The sequence below is a fragment of the Schistocerca cancellata genome, chromosome 2 (genome assembly GCF_023864275.1).
Source record: "Schistocerca cancellata isolate TAMUIC-IGC-003103 chromosome 2, iqSchCanc2.1, whole genome shotgun sequence".
Classification (NCBI taxonomy): domain Eukaryota; kingdom Metazoa; phylum Arthropoda; class Insecta; order Orthoptera; family Acrididae; genus Schistocerca; species Schistocerca cancellata.
The window spans coordinates 1,059,708,892-1,059,726,078 of NC_064627.1; the positions used below are offsets into that span (position 1 = coordinate 1,059,708,892).

Consider the following 17,187-nt stretch of genomic DNA (forward strand, 5'->3'; position numbering starts at 1 on the left):
AATTTGCTGTCTCATACAAATACCTGGGTGTAACAATTTGTAGGGATATGAAATAAGATCACATAGGCTCAGTCATGGGTAAAGCAGGTGATATTCTACAGGGAAAAAATGGAAATGTGCGTTTGGCGTCATTGGAAAAGAGGGCCCTTACGGGGCAGGTCCGGCCGCCTCAGTGCAGGTCTTATTACATTCAACGCCATATTGGGCGACCTGCGCACCGCGTGGGGATGAAATGATGATGAAGACAATACAAAACCCAGGGCCTGAGCAGAGAAAATCCCCGACCAAGCCAGGAATCGAACCCGGGCCTGCAGGATGGCAAACCATGTTGTAATTTCATGTACTGACACGTTCCATGACCTTGGAGATTTTTTGCTCCTCAATTTGGTTCTACAGAACTTGATGTGTAAATAAAAAAAATGGTCCTTCTGGATGCTGTCCACAGTAGTCCAAACTGTCCATGGCTGGACAATTCCAGAGGTTTATCCTGAATGTAACCAATTTCAGATACTGGAGTGGACATTTTTGTTGCCTACAGTGTTTCCGTTCATAGATGGGAATGAATTCATTTTCAGTAAGAATCCCAGCTGTGATGTGGGTGGGATGTCTTGATCTTAATCTTTTCCACTCCACAGGGAATATGTCGTTCAGTACTGGAGGTTCCAGGTTTTCAACCATTTTCTAGTATTCATATAATAGAGCACTCTTCTGTGTAGTATCAGGAGGTGAGAAATGACTCAAGATAGAAATGACTCCTTATGAAAAGGAAAGTTGCCAGTCACCATATAACGGAGATGCTGAGTCACAGATACGCACAACAAAAAGACTGTCACAAATAAAACTTCTGGCCAGTAAGGCCTTCGTCAAAAACAGACCCCCCCCCCCCCCCCACACACACACACACATGACTGCAGTCTCAGGCAACTGATGCCACACTGTGAGCAGCAGCACCAGTGCCTGATGGGAGTGGCGACTGCATGAGGGGTAAGGAGGAGGCTGGGTCGGGGAGGGGGAGGGATAGTAGGGTAGCGGTGGCAGACAGTGCAGTTTTGCTGGGGAGTGCACAAGGACAAGGTGGAGAGAGGGTAGGGCAACTATGTGTAGTTGGGAGGTTAGACGGAGGGCAGGCGAGAGTTGGGGTGGGGGGGAACGGAAAAGGAGAGAAGGAAAAAGGCTGGGTGCGAAGGTGGAATGAGGGCTGTGTAGTGCTAGAATGGGAACAGGGAAGGGGCTGGATGGATGAGGACAGTGACTAATGAAGGTTGAGACTAGCAGGGTTATGGGAAAGTTTCCACTAACACAATTTAGAAAAGCTGGTGTTGGTGGGAAGAATCCATATGGCACTGGCTGTGAAGCAGTCACTGAAATGAAAGATGTCATGTTTGGCAGCTTGCTCAGCAACAGAGTGGTCTACTCGTTTCTTGGCCACAGTTTGTCGGTGGCCATTCATGTGGATAGGCAGCTTGTTGGCTGTCATTCCCAGATAGAATGCAGCACAGTGGTTGCAGCTTAGCTTGTAGATCACACGACTGGTTTCACAGGTAGCCCTGCCTTTGATAGGATAGGTGATGTTTGTGACTGGGATGGAAAAGGTGGCAAAGGAAGTATGTATGGGTTAGGTCTTGCACCTAGGTCTATTAAAGGTGTATGAGCCATGATGTTAGTGGTTGGAAGCCGGGGTTTTGTAGGGATGGGCGACTATAAGTTTGGTAGACAGCAGAATACCACTATGGGAGGGGTGGGAAGGATATTGGGGAGGACATTTCTCATTTCAGGGCATGATGAGAGGTAGTCAAATCCCTGGCGAAGAATGTAATTCAGTTGCTCCATCCTGGGTGGTACTGAATTACGAGGGGAACACTTCTTTGTGGCCGAACGGTGGAAATTTGGGTGGTGGTGGGAGACTGGAAAGATAAGGCACAGGAGATTTGTTTTTGTACAAGGCTAGGATGATAATTATATACCGAGAGGGATTGCTCGTCAATGCAGATGCAACAACCACAGGTGGCTAGGCTGTATGGAAGGGACTTCTTGGTATGGAATGGGTGGCAGCTGTGAAATTAGAGGGTTTGCTGATGATTAGTAGGTTCGATATGGACAGAGGTACTGATGTAGCCATCTTTGAGGTGGAGGTCAACATCTAGGAAGGTTAACCATTATCTAGGAGTAGATAAAATTGACTCACTAACTATGCACATGCATTTGTTATGTGGTATATCTATCTTTTACACTTATGGACTACTGCCCCAGACAGATGCACACTACTCTGTCTCCACAATCAGTGTCACAGAGCTTGTGGAGAATGTTGATTCTGCTTTTGAGCTTAGCGGATGTTCATGTCAAGTGCTCCTTAAAAGAAAATGTCCCATCTAATGTGGTCCCAAGGTATTCTAGATGTATAGCATGTCTCCCTTAAAATAGACATCAAGGCTCTGTCTGCCAATCTATTGGACAGATGAAAAAATGCTACTTCTGTTTTGAAACTTCCTGGCAGATTAAAACTGTGTGCCAGACCAAGACTCAAACTTGGGACCTTTGCCTTTCATAGGCAAGTGCTCTACCGACTGAGCTACCCAAGCACGACTCACAACCCATCCTCAAAGCTTCAATTCTACCAGCACCTCGTCTCCTCCATTCCAAACTTCACAGAAGCTCTTCTGTGAACCTTACAGAACTAGCATTCCTAAAAGAAAAGATATTGCAGAGACATGACTGAGCCACAGCCTGGGGGATGTTTCCAAAGGTCCCGAGTTAGAGTCTCGGTCCGACACACAGTTTTAATCTGCCAAGAAGTTTCATATCAGTGCACACTCCGCTGCAGAGTGAAAATCTCATTCTGGAAACTTTTGTTTTATTTGATTTAGATTGTAACCTCTGCTTACAAAAGTACAGGCTTACGATGTCAAGATAAGAAGTTAAGATTTCTTCAGTTGTTTTGAAGGTTCTGTGCATTATACAGTGAGCCACATACCCAAATTTTCTAGACTGTGTTGTAGAAATGTCAGATACACAAGGTGTGTTCAATAAGTAAGGCGACTTTATAAATTTATGAAAAAATATTTATTTATTCATAAATATTCACATTGTCTCCTTCAATGTAATACCACTCAGATGCAATTCACTTGTGTCAATGCTTCTTCAATCCTCGAATCATTTCTCGTAAGCACATTTGGTACAGCCTCGAGTACTTCCAGCAACGCAATTTTTATTTCCTCTGTCACTGAAAATCTTTATCCTTTCATAGGTCTCTTCAGTTTTGGGAACAGGAAAAAGTTGCAGGGGGCCAAATACGGTGAATATGGTGGCAGAGGCATGATTTTCATGTTGTTTTTGGCCAAAAAATCTCTCACAAGCAGCGATGAATGAGCAGGTGCATTGCTGTGATGTAAAAGTCATGAAGCACTTTTCCACAATTCCAGGCGTTTTTTGCATATTGCTTCTCAAAAACGGTGCACAACATCAAGGTAATACTCTTTATTGACTGTATGACCTTGAGGCAAAAATTCATGATGTACTACACCAAAGTAATCGAAAAAAACAGTGAGCCAAGCTTTGACATTTGATTGAATTGGGCATGCTTTTTACATTCTTGGCTCTCCAAGATGCTTCCATTGGTACGACTGGGCTTTGGTTTCAACGTCATAACCATAAACCCATGTTTTGTCACCAGTTATAGCCCTTTTGAGCAAATCAGGATCATGAATGACATCATTCAAGAGCTCTTGAGCGACACTCAGGTGACGGATCTTCTGATCAGAATTGAGAAGTTTTGGAATGAATTTCGCTGACACACATTTCATGCCCAAAACATCCAAAAAAATTGTCTAACATGAGCTGACCGATTTGCCAACATCCTCGGCAACTTCTCTTATGGTAATTCGATGATTTTCCAAAACAATTTTCTTCACAGCTTTCATGTTATCATCTGTTGTTTATGTGCTGGGGTGTCCAGAGCGAGGTTCATCATTGGCATCTTCTCAGTCATCTTGGAAGAGCTTGTACCACTTGTAAACATTTTTTTTTACTTAGAGCAGATTCACGGTATGCCACTGTCAACATTTCAAGTGTTTTAGAGCACTTGATTCCATTATTCACACAAAATTTGATGCAAGTTCTTTACTCCATTTGTTATAATAATCGAAAATCGTGCTGAACCACCCCCCTTTCCAACAATTTCATATTTATTGTCCTTTGCAGTATATTTCACTGATAAAAACTCAGAGCTTTTTCACCAGTGAACTTTATGAAAACCAAAACTGAGAAAGTATGCACATTACAATCTAACTTTATTTACCCATCCTATGACATATATTTCTATAGCTCATCAAATTTCAAGCCATCCTATGTTATGCTTTCCTGACATTATAATTGCTTGGATAGGTCTGAGAGGTAATGTAAAATATTGTGTAAACTGCACAATATTTCAATGAGGAAGATGCTTATAATCATCAGGCGTAATTGCTGGAAGTAGCTCTGGCAAGCCAGTTTATATGGTAAGCACAGATGCCCGCAGGAAGGGAACCTGATATAGCAACGAACTGCTAATTGTACTCTGTGTGCTGCCAGAAGACCAGCAACAACCCTAAAGTATGTGTTCAAAATGTTGGTGCCTCGCTTTCAGCTCCTATTAGTGTATTCTCACTAGATTCTCTTCTCTGCAACTGATACCTTCTTAACACTCTCTCTCATAGAGCACAAACTATAACATATCCCGGGAGCTTGAGAGCATAGATTGAGCATCTTCATTTGTTGTCTGTTATGAATGGGTAGCAGTGTCGGTTAGACCGTCAGCGAGAGCAGCATCGCTTGTTCCTGCTACTAATAAGGCGAGTATACCATTCATGTGTTACATATTTTTACGAGCTTCAAGAAGGAGCAACTGCAGTAATGGATAGGAACTGTGATTGCTGTGTACAGATGCGAGCTGAGTTGGCGACCCTTCGCTCACAGCTCCAGGCTGCTTTGGCTTTCATCACACAGCTTGGGGCTGCTGCCAAGGGGTGTCACTGTGGGGGATCGAATGCAGGGATGCGAGGGACTTCGAGCACGTCCCGCATGTCCTCCAATTGGTCCCCCCCCCCCCCCCCCCCCCCAGGCACTGCCTGCACTGAGGTTGACCCCTCATCCCTGGTCGAGTGGGAGATCATTCCAAAGTCTGGCAGGCAGCACAAACTTTCCAAGAGGCCAATCGTAGGGTCTCCTCAGTTCGTTTGATGAACGGGTTTCGGGCGTTATCTGTGGCTGACAATGTCTCTGAGCCAGATGCAGTTATCCACCCTGTTCCCAGGATGCTTCTAGGCCTACAAGGACTGGGCATTCACAGAGGGTGGGTTTGCTGGTAGTTGGGAGCTTCAATATTAGGTGCGTAATGGGGCCCCTTATGAACATGGCTGCCATGGAGGGGAAGGAAGCCAGTGTGCACTCTGTGCATTCTGGGGGGAGTCATTCCGGATGTGGAAAGAGTGCTTCCCGATGCCATGAAGAGTACAGGGTGCAGCCAACTGCAGGTGGTGGCTCATGTCGGTACCAAGGACGTGTGTCACTTTGGATCGGAGCAGATTCTGTCTGGTTTCGGGCGGTTAGCAGAAATGGTTAAGACTGCCAGTCTTGCTTCCGAGATTAAGGCGGAGCTCACCATCTGCAGCATCGTCGATAGAACTGACTGTGATCTTTTGGTGCAGAGCTGAGTGGAGGGTCTGAATCAGAGGCTCAGGTGGTTCTGTGGCCGTGTAGGCTGCAGATTCCTTGACTTGCGCCATTGGTTGATGGGTTTCCGGGCTCCGCTTAATAGGTCAGGAGTCCACTACACACACGAGACGGCTACACGGGTAGCAGGTGCTGTGTGGAAGGGACTGGGTGGCTTTTTAGGTTAAGGGCCTCAGGGAACCACAGAAGGGATGTCCATCTAAAAGTGGGCAGGTAAAACACAGTAACGTAGTTGTAGAAACGATTGGTATTGTAGTTGTAAACTGTCGTAGCTGTGTTGGGAAAGAACCAGAGCTCCAAGCCCTAATAGAAAGCACTGAAGATCAAATAGTTGTAGGTACAGAGAGCTGGCTAGAGCCAGAAATAAGTTCAGACGAAATTTTTTCAAACAATATAACAGTGTTCAGAAAGGATAGATTAAATACAGTTGGTGGTGGAGTATTTATTGCTGTCAGAGGTAGTTTGCCTTGTAGCAAAATTGAAGTAGATAGTACGTGTGAAATAGCAAGGGTAGAGGTTATACCTGACAATCGGACTAAACTATTAATTGGATCATTTTACCTGTGCCCCGACTCAAAAGATATAGTTGCTGAACAGTTCAAAGAAAACATAAGTCTCATTTCAAATAAATACCCCACTCATACAATTATAGTCGGTGGTGACTTTAATCTACCCTCGATATGCTGGAAAAATTATATGTTTAAAGCTGGCGGCAGGCATAAAACGTCATCCGAAATTGTACTGAGTGCTTTCTCAGAAAATTATTTTGAACAATTAGTTCAGTAGCCAACTCGAAGCATAAATGATTGCGGAAACATACTTGATCATTTAGCAACAAATAATCCTGGACAAATAGTGAGTATTGTGATGAATACAGGGATTAGCGACCGCAAGGCAGTTGCTGCTAGGCTGAATACCATAACACCTGCAACCATCAAAAAGTAACGCAAAGTATATCTAGTTAAAAAAGCTGATAAAAATGCTCTTAACGCCTTTTTAAGAGACAGTCTTCACTCCTTCCGATCTGAGCATGTAAGTGTAGAAAAGTTATGGAATGTCTTCAAAGAGATAGTATCGACAGCAATTGAGAGATATATACCACATAAATTAATAAGTGATGGTACTGATCCCCCATGGTACACAAAACGGGTCAGATCGTTGTTGCAGAAGCAACGAAAAAAGCATGCCAAATTCAAAAGAACACAAAATTCCCAAGATTGGCAAAGTTTTGCAGAAGTTCGAAATATGACGCGTACTTCAATGTGAGATGCTTTTAATAATTTCCACAACGAAATTCTGTCTCAAAATCTGGCAGAAAACCCAATGAAATTCTGGTCATACATAAAGCACACCAGTGGCAAGACACAATCAATACCTTCACTGCACGATAACAATGGTGAAGTCACAGATGACAGTGCCACTGAAGCAGAGTTATTAAACACGGTTTTCCAAAACTCCTTCACAAAAGAAGACGAAGTAAATATTCCTGAATTCCAATCAAGAACAACTGCCAAGATGAGAAACATAGAAGTAGATATCCTTGGAGTAACGAAGCAGCTTAAATCATTTAATAAAGGCAAGGCCTCAATCCAGATTGTATACCAGTCAGGTTCCTCTCAGAGGATGCTGATAAAATAGCTCCATATTTAGCAATTATAAACAACCACTCGCTCACAGAAAGATCTGTACCTAAAGACTGGAAAATTGCTCAAGCCACACCAATACCCAAAAACAGAAGTAGGAGTAATCCGCTGAATTACAGGCCTATATCACTAACGTCGATTTGCAGTAGGGTTTTGGAACATATACTGTATTCGAACATTATGAAGCACCTCGAAGAAAATGATTTATTGATGCATAGCACGGTTTCAAAAATATAGTTCTTTTGAAACAGAACTAGCTCTTTATAAACATGAAGTAATAAGTGCTATCGATGGGGGATGTCAAATTGATTCCATATTTTTAGATTTCCAGAAGGCTTTCGACACTGTTCCTCACAAGTGTCTTCTAACCAAACTGCGAGCCTACAGAATATCGCCTCAGTTGAGCGACTGGATTCATGATTTCCTGTCACAAAGGTCACAGTTCGTAGTAATAGACGGAAAGTCATCGAGTAAAACAGAAGTAATATCCGGCGTTCCCCAAGGAATTGTTATAGGCCCTCTATTATTCCTGATCTATATTAACAACATAGGAGACAATCTGAGTAGCTGTCTTAGATTGTTTGCAGATGATGCTGTCATTTACCACCTCGTAAAGTCATCAGATGATCAAAATGACTTGCAAAATGATTTAGATAAGATATCTGTATGGTGTGAAAAGTAGCAATTGACCCTGAATAAGGATAAGTGTGAAGCATGAGCACTAAAAGAAATCAGCTACATTTCAATCACGCGATATGTCACTCAAATCTGAAGGCTGTAAATTCAACTAAATACTTAGGGATTACAATTACAAATAACCTAAACTGGAACAATCGCATAGATAATATTGTGGGTAGAGCAAACCAAAGACTGCGATTCATTGGCAGAACACTTAGAAGGTGCAACAGGTCTACTAAAGAGACTGCTTACACCACACTTGTCCGCCCTATTGCTGTGTGGTGTGGGATCTGCATCAGGTGGGACTGATGGATGACATTGAAAAAGTACAAAGAAGGGCAGCTCATTTTGTATTAGCACGAAATAGGGGAGATAGTGTCACAGACATGATACGTGAATTAGAGAAGCAATCATTAAAACAAAGGCATTTTTCGTTGTGACAGGATCTGCTCATGAAATTTCAATCACCAATTTCCTCCTCCGATTGTGGTTGGTTGGTTGGTTTTGGGGAAGGAGACCAGACAGCGCGGTCATCGGTCTCATCCGATTAGGGAAGGACGGGGAAGGAAGTCGGCCATGCCCTTTGAAAGGAACCATCTTGGCATTTGCCTGGAGCGATTTAGGGAAATCACGGAAAACCTAAATCAGGATGGCTGGACGCGGGATTGAACTGTCGTCCTCCCAAATGCGAGTCCCGTGTCTAACCACTGCGCCACCTTGCTCGGTCTCCGATTGTGAAAACATTCTGTTGGCACCCACCTACATAGGGAGAAATTATCGTCACAATAAAATAAGAGAAATCAGGGCTCGCACAGAAAAATTTAAGTGCTCATTTTTCCCGTGTGCCGTTCGAGAGTGGAACGGTAGAAAGACAGCTTGAAAGTGGTTCATTGAACCCTCTGCCACACACTTTATTGTGAATAGCAGAGTAATCACGTAGATGTAGTCACATCAAAGCTCTTCCCTCACCCAGGACCTGAGATTTTCTAGCAAGCTGTCCTACAAATTGACGCACCACTTTAGCTCCCTGCAAGGCTGCAGATGAAAGTGCTCCCTGCAAGGCTGCAGATAAAGACGACGAGAAGTTGCCTCATGTCTACATGAGAACGGGCCTGAGAACCATTCAAGCAACATTAACGCTGTTTATATCTATTACAAAATAATTTCTTTTGCAATTTAAAGTACCACTCAATAATTTAGAGACTTAAAAGTTTTTAAAAGTACATTGCATCTGGTGTTACTTTCTTTATCTTGTATTTCTAGTTGAAGTAATTGGTTTTTTTTTTTTTTTTTTTTTTTTTCTTCTTTTCACTTTTCACTGTATTCTGTTTCTTTATCTCCCTAATCACAGATTCAGCTCAGAATTTAGAACAGTCTTGCAAATGTTTTTTTACTGACTACATCAAAACCTGCACACTTCCTTCTTATCCACCACAAATTAAAACTGTTTACCTTCCATTTGAACTGTAATTTTTCACCTTAGAATGGTTACTGTTTTTGCCTTAGCTAGAAATTGAATTTGGAGTGAATCCTCATGATAATGCCACTTTCTTAATTCATCACTTTTACAAGCATCTGTGTTGCAATGAACATTTTTTTAATTAACTGTGGTGGTGAAGTGGTCTCCCTACAATTCACCTAATTTCTTTCCTACTTAAATAATCAAACTTAAGCGATTCTTCTTAATCTCCGTATTTTTTCACACATTGCCTCTAAAAAGAGCTTGTGTGTCAATGTATTTGAGCCACATAAATAACAAGAAACATTATTTATGTATGTCATTCCAAATTCTAGAAGTACTTTCAACTGGATGGTGTAAGTGTACAGACATCGAAACTGCTATGATGTATCGAATCTTACCCTTATTCATCTCTGCTGGACCCAAGACTACAAGGCACAAGGATGCCCAATTGGCGAGGGAGTACTGTTGGCCAACCGGCAGCTGTCATTGTCAACCTATCGCCTCCGACAACCACCGACACTCAACATGCAGGAAATACCTTCATCCCACTGGCAGTTATCACTATCAAGCCATCGCCTGAGACAACACCCAACATACTTGAGGCCTGTTGTTGTCGAGGACATACTACGAATGCCAGGTCGGATCTTACAGTCGATCACCCTCAGCACCCTTCCACTCTGCCGCCTATGATGACTCATGGATTTCATCATGTTGGCACATCCCAGGCAACCTCTCAGAGACACACTTCTGTCTGTACTTATTTTTGTGGACATTCATCCATGGTCATCTCAGACAACTTCTCATAGCGATATATCTGTTTGCACTTACTTGTGTGGACATTCATCCATGGACATTGCATTTAATTTCTGTTTCTTATAACGACAGTAAACTACTGTTATGGCACTTGCACGCTTCATCATTTTTTTCTTTTTTCACAAGTTAAAATCAACACAATATAATCAAACATGAAGATAATGCTAGTCTCAACCATGTTATAATTAGCTGAATATAGGCAACAGGGAGGACTTAATGTCTCCACAAGGACCTGTTCATTTGGCAACAGTGATTGTAGCTTAAAATCTGTAAATTTAATGAAGGCCCATACTGCTTCTCTCTTCAATTGCACAATGATATGTTGAGCTTAAGTATCGGTGACTTTCATGGTGAGGCCATTTGAAGGTTGGCACATACACATCCAATTCATTATGTATCAGCAGTACCAAAGGTGAGCAGAGCATGAATCTTAAGGTATACACAAAGCTAATCAACTGGTATCATGCAGTGGGTGAATCTGATGCTACTCAAATGGATCAGCTCTTGATAATATACTCTTACTTGGTGCTGTAATATACTAATTATGTTGTTGCTACATGCAGATGTTCTCCTGTTAAACAAATTTACTTTAATAGTTGTTAGGTATTATAATTATCTCTCAATTTATCTTTGTGCAATCGATTAATGGTGTGCACAAAATGGAATCTAAATTGGAGCTGAAGACCCAGAAGCACACCATTAATCAATTGCACAAAGATAAATTGAGAGATAATTATAATACCTAACAAATATTAAGGGGAGGGGGGGGGGGGAGGAGGAGGTTGATCCAGAATGAAAACAAGTCAGATAAGTTCCCACAGGAGAAAGGTCAGCTTCACAGTACACTGACCTACCTAACAAAAGAGTGTATGCAGAAGAGTGTAGAGGAAGCATGATGCATTCTTTCACTGCAGCCAATGGACAAATTGTCACAATCAGTCTTGAAGAAAATAGCGCACTAATTCAGCAGAAGACTTGAATATGTCTGCCTAAGCTTTTACAAAGACGCCAGAAGAAGTTCACCAAGACAGGTTTCCATGTGGTCTCATTCCACATACATAGCCACTGGTTGGCCAAAACAAGGATTCTTTGGAGTGCCACAAATCCAGATACTACTGTACCCACTTTATAGCTAAAGTTTTGCCACATGTTATCTCTTTCTCTCGCCAAAAGTCATTACAAGAGATTGTTGCCTTCAGAGGCAACTGTATCTGCCTATAAATTGTACCTAAATAACATTTACAATTACTCATATCACTGGGAATTCTTTAACTTTTTTTTTGTGAAGATGCACTAGTTCACACAATATAAGACACAGAACTTGGATTATGTGAAAATAATTTTCTGTGTAAGTAAATTTGCATTACTTTTCCAATACATCTAAAATGATCATTATGACAACCATATAGCTTTTCCCCTTATGATTTGCCTGCAAATGACTGTCTTAAGCACGTATATGCTTATTAGTGCACCAATTTTTGTGCCAAAAAATGTAGTTCACACGAATCAAAGGTTATTAACAAGCAAAATAGTGCAAAGCATAGCTCAGTCAAGTGCCTTAGTAATGTAAAACAACATTGCATAGATTAAATCAGTGACAGTGCTTTTAAAAACTGTACCACAGCAAATGTAATATTGAACTATGTGGTGCACAAAATGAGTTTAGCCAAAAGGCATCTAATCACTGAAAAGATTACCCTTTATTATTGGTGCCAACAGAGCTTTTCTACTTGCTATACGTTGTGTTAATTGCACAACAACAGATGACATTTCTTCTAATGTCTTTCCTTTCTCTTGATCAACATCTGCTTTCTCACTAGAGACTTCTTCCAATCTTTCTTCAGTAGCACGGAATCCCAATACACCATGCTGAGCTTCCCGAACAGACTACGTAAAAATGGTAACAGCAGACTTCATTATAACAACAGAGTTGATTAGTTACCAATTTATGGACTCAATATGAAAGTTATATAAACCTAAAACATATATTTCAAACAATGGAAAGTCCAGGATGGGATAACAACTATATGGAAAGGACAGATTGATAATCAGCATATAAGTGAAGCACCAAGTCACAGACAGGCACAGTGGAAAAAACTGCTAAAGTATTAAATCTTTCAAAGTACTCCTTCTGCAGTACACGCATGCACACACGCACGCACATGCACAGGCGCACACACACACACACACACACACACACACACACACACACACACACACTGGCAATGTCAAGGGCACTACAGCCCAACTGCAACTACATCCGACAGCAACAGCAATCCGCTAGGGTGGGTGGTGGGGATACACAGGCGCATGATGTGGGGTTGGGCAAGGAAAGCAGGGTACCGGTGGGTGAGGATGCTGGTGGAGCTTGCGGGAACTTGGTGAGGACAGGGTAGAGATGTAAGATGCTGCATCGAGAGGCTGTGCTGGGGGAGGGGCATAGCAGAGAGAGAAAGGAGAAGTGGAGAAGGAGAAGGGAGTTTCAGACATCTTGGTGCAATAGAACACATTTGTAGTAATGGAGCGGGATCAGAGAAGGGAACAGACAGGTGGGAGATGAGAACTAGGAAAGCTTCAGGCCAGGGGGTTATGGGAAAGAAGGACATTTTGTAAACAGAGTTCCCACCCATCCGACTGAGAAAAGCTTGTGTCAAAAGGTGGAATCCAGATGACATGGGCCATGAAGCAGTCACTGAAGAGAAGCACAGGATGACAGGCAGCATGTTCATAACTGGGTGATCCAGCCATCTCTTGGCGATAGTCTGGCGATGGTCATTCATGCGGACAGGCAGATTGTTACCTGTCATGCCCACGTAGAAAGCTGGTGGTGAGTCAGATGGCCCTTTTCACAGGTGGCCTTGCCTTTGACAGGGTAGGAGATACCTGTGACACGACTGGAGCAGGTGTAATTTGAGGATGTATGGGATGGGTGCACCTGTGGTCTAGGGGTTGTGCCTTTGATTAGTAATCACAACATCCTCGGTTCCAGGTTCAAAAGCCACCACCGCTTAAATTTTGATTAATAATCAGCACTGGTGGCCGAAGACGTATGGCATAAGAAACCACCCTCATTCTGCCAATGGCCTTGTCAAAGTGGGTGGAGGAGCAGACAGAGGTTCAGGGCACTCTCTTGTTCTTGGGGTGGGAAATTGCCCCTACAGATGGAAGAAACAACTATGATCAACGGCATGAGGATGCAGAAGGCAATGGAAACCACTGCATTAAAGGCACAATGTGTATCCACAGGACATGTGGCCTGTAAGTGAGAAAGTGTCATGATGATCTCTCCATTGGCAAAAGATTCCGGAATAGTCCCCCATTCGGATCTCCAGAAGAGAACTGCAAAGGGGGTGGGGGTGGGGGGGGGGGGGTGACCATGAGAAAGAGATTGAACAACCAACGAAAGTATAACATTCTATGAGTCAGAGCATGGAATGTCAGAACTTGAATGTGGTAGGGAAGCTAGAAAATCTGAAAAGGGAAATACCAAGACTCAATCTAAATGTAGTAGGAGTCAGTGAAGTGAAATGGAAAGAAGACAAGGATTTCTGGTCAAATGAGTACAGGTAATATCAACAGCAGCAGAAAATGGTATAACAGGAGTAGGATTTGTTGTGAATAGAAAGGTAGGGCAGAGAGTGGGTTGCTGTGAACAGTTCAATGATAAGGTTGTTCTTATCAGAATCCACAGCAAACCAGCACCGACAATGATAGTTCAGGTATACATGCCAACGTCGCATGCTGAAGATGAAGAGAGGAAGTACACAACAATATTGAAAGATTAACAAAGTACATAAAGCAGATGAAAATCTAATAGTCATGGGGGACTGGAATGCAGTTGTAGGGGAAGGAGTACAATTAAGATTACAGGAGAATATGGGCTTGGGACAAGGAATGTGAGAGGAAAAAGACTAATTGAGTTCTGTAATAACTTTCAGATCATAATAGTAAATACTCTGTTCAAGAATCACAAGAGGGGGATGTATACTTGGAAAAGTCCAGGTGTTACAGAAAGATTGTAGTTAGATTACATCACGGTCAGGCAGAGATTCAGAAATCAGATACTGGATTGTAAAGCAAACTCAGGAGCAGAAATAGACTCAGATCACACTGTAGCACTGATGAAGAATAGGCTGAAGTTTAAGAGATTAGTCAGGAAGACTCAATACACAAAGAAGTGGGATATGAAAGTACTAAGGAATGACTAGATATGCTTGAAGTTCGCTAAGGCTATATGTACAGCAATAAGGCAGTACAGTTGAAGAGGAATGGACATCTTTAAAAAGAGCAATCACAGAAGTTGCAAAGAAAAATATAAGTACAAACAAGGTAACAGCAGAGAAACCATGGGTAACAGAAGAAATAATTTGGTTGATCAATGAAAGAAGAAAGTACGAAAATGTTCAGAGAAATTCAGGAACACAGAAATACAAGTCACTAAGGAATGAAACAAATAGGAAGTGCACGGAAAGTAAGATGAAATGGCTGCATAAAAAATGTGAAGAAATCGAAAAAGATATGACTGTCAGGAGGACTGATTCAGCATATAGGAAAGTCAAAACAACCTACGATGAAATTAAAAGCAAGGCTAGTAACATTAAGAGTGCAACCAGAATTCTATTGTTAAATGCAGAGGAGAGAGCAGATAGGTGGAAAGAGTACATTGAAGGCCTCTAAGAGGGGGAAGATGTAATAGAAGAAGAAACAGGAGTCAATTTACAAGAGGTACGGGATCTAATGTTAGAATCAGAAATTAAGGGAGCTTTGGAGGATTTAAGATCAAATGAGGCAGAAGGGATAGATAACATTCCATCAGAATCTCTAAAATGATTGGGGGAAGTGGCAACAAAATGACTATTCACACTGATGCGTAGCATGTATGAGCCTGGCACATACCATCTGACTTTTGGAAAATATCATACACACAATTTCAAAGACTTCAAGAGATGACAAGTGTGAGAAGTATTGCACGATCAGCTTAATAGCTCATACATCCAAGTTGCTGACGAGAATAATCTAGAGAAGAATGTGAAAAAAAATTGAGATCATGTTAGATGCAATCAGTTTGGCTTTAGGAAAGGTAAAGGCCCCAGAGAGGCAATTCTGACATTGCGGTTGATAATGGAAGCAAGACTAAAGAAAAATCAGGACACATTCACATGATTCGTTGACCTGGAAAACGCATTCAACAATGTAAAATGGTGCAAGATGTTCAAAATTCTGAGGAAAATAGGGGTAAGCTACAAGGAGAGATGGGTAATATACAACAGGTACAAGAGCCAAGAGAGAAAAATAAAAGTAGGCAACCAAGAATGAAGTGCTCGGATTAAAAATCGTGTAAGACAGGGATGTAGTCTTTCACCCCTACAGTTCAATATGTACATCAAAGCAGCAATGATGGAAATAAAAGAAAGGCTCAGGAGTGGAATTAAAACTGAAGGGAAAAGGATCTCAATGATATGATTCACTTACGACACTGCTATCCTGAGTGAAAGTGAAGAAGAATTGCATTATCTGCTGAACGAAAAGAACAATCTAATGAGTATAGAATATGAACTGATAGTAAATCAAAGAAAGATGAAAGTAATGAGAAGTAGCAGAAATGAGAACAGTGAGAAACTTAACATCAGAATTGATGGTCAACAAGTAGATGAAGTTAAGGAGTTCTACTAACTAGGCAGAAAACTAACCTAAGACGGGGCAAGGAGGACATCAAAAACAGACTGGCTCTAGCAAAAAGGGCATTCTTGACCAAGAGAAGCCTACTAGTATCGAACATAGGCCTTGATTTAAGGGAAAAATTTCTGAGAATTTATGTTTGGATCACAGCATTGTAAGCTAGTGAAACACAGACTATGGGAAAACCAATGCCGAACAGAATCGAAGCATTTGAGATGTGGTGTTTCAGATGAATGATGAAAATTAAATGGACTGATAAAGTAAGAAAAGAGGAGGTTCTGCACAGAATCGGAAAGGATAACACTGACATAGAGAAGGGACAGGATGATAGGAAATCTGTTAAGACATCAGGGAATGACTTTCTAGGTACTAGAGGGAGTTGTAGAGGCAAAAACTGCATAGGAAGACAGAAATTGGAATACATGTAGCAAATAATTGAGAATGTAGGTTGCAAGTGGCACTCTGAGATGAAGAAGTTGGCATAGGACAGGAGAGGACAGGAATTTGTGGCGGGCAGCGTCAAACCAGTCAGAAGACTGATGACTAAAAAAATAAATAAACAAATAAAAGGGTTAGGTATTGCATCTACGTGTATTGCAGGGATATGAGCCATGAGCCAAGGAGTTGAGAGCGTCAGACAAGGATATTGCGTAAGTTCGGTGAGCAGCAGAATACCAGTGTGAGAGGGATGAGAAGGGAAGGAAACTGTTCATTTCAGGGCACAATGAGAGGTAGTCAAAATCCTGGCGGAGAATGTGATTCACTTGCTTCAGTCCAGGGTGGTACTGAGTCATGAAAGGAGAGCTCTTTGTGTGGGTATGTGGGAGATGGTACGTGACTACAGAGACAAAGCATAGGAGATCTATTTCTGGACAAGACTGGGAGCGTATTTTATGTCTGTGAAGGTCGCCATGACACCCCTGGCATATTTGGAGAGGGACTGCTCTTCACTACAGATGCAATGACCTTGGATGGCAAAGCTGTATGAAAGGGACTTCTTGGTATCGAACGGGTGGCCATTATTGAAGTGGAGGTATTGTTGAGGGTTGACAGGTGTGATGTGAACAGACAAACATTTCTAGACATCCTCGAGATGAGAGACCAACACTGAGGAAGGTAATCAGGTCATGGAAGGATGTGAACAGGGTGTCATCCCCCTTGTTCCAAATCACAAAGATGTCACCAGTGGATCTGAACCTGTTGAGA

At 42.0% G+C, this 17,187-nt stretch overlaps 1 protein-coding gene across 1 annotated transcript in view; it reads right to left on the reverse strand.

The window, feature by feature from the left end:
* LOC126163059 (intraflagellar transport protein 81 homolog) overlaps nucleotides 1-17,187 on the reverse strand; it is a 104,229-nt gene that overhangs the window by 17,907 nt on the left and 69,135 nt on the right. The window contains exon 9 of the mRNA XM_049919959.1: nucleotides 12,000-12,189. Within this exon, the coding sequence (XP_049775916.1) occupies nucleotides 12,000-12,189 (190 nt within the window). The remainder of the gene's footprint in view (nucleotides 1-11,999; nucleotides 12,190-17,187) is intronic.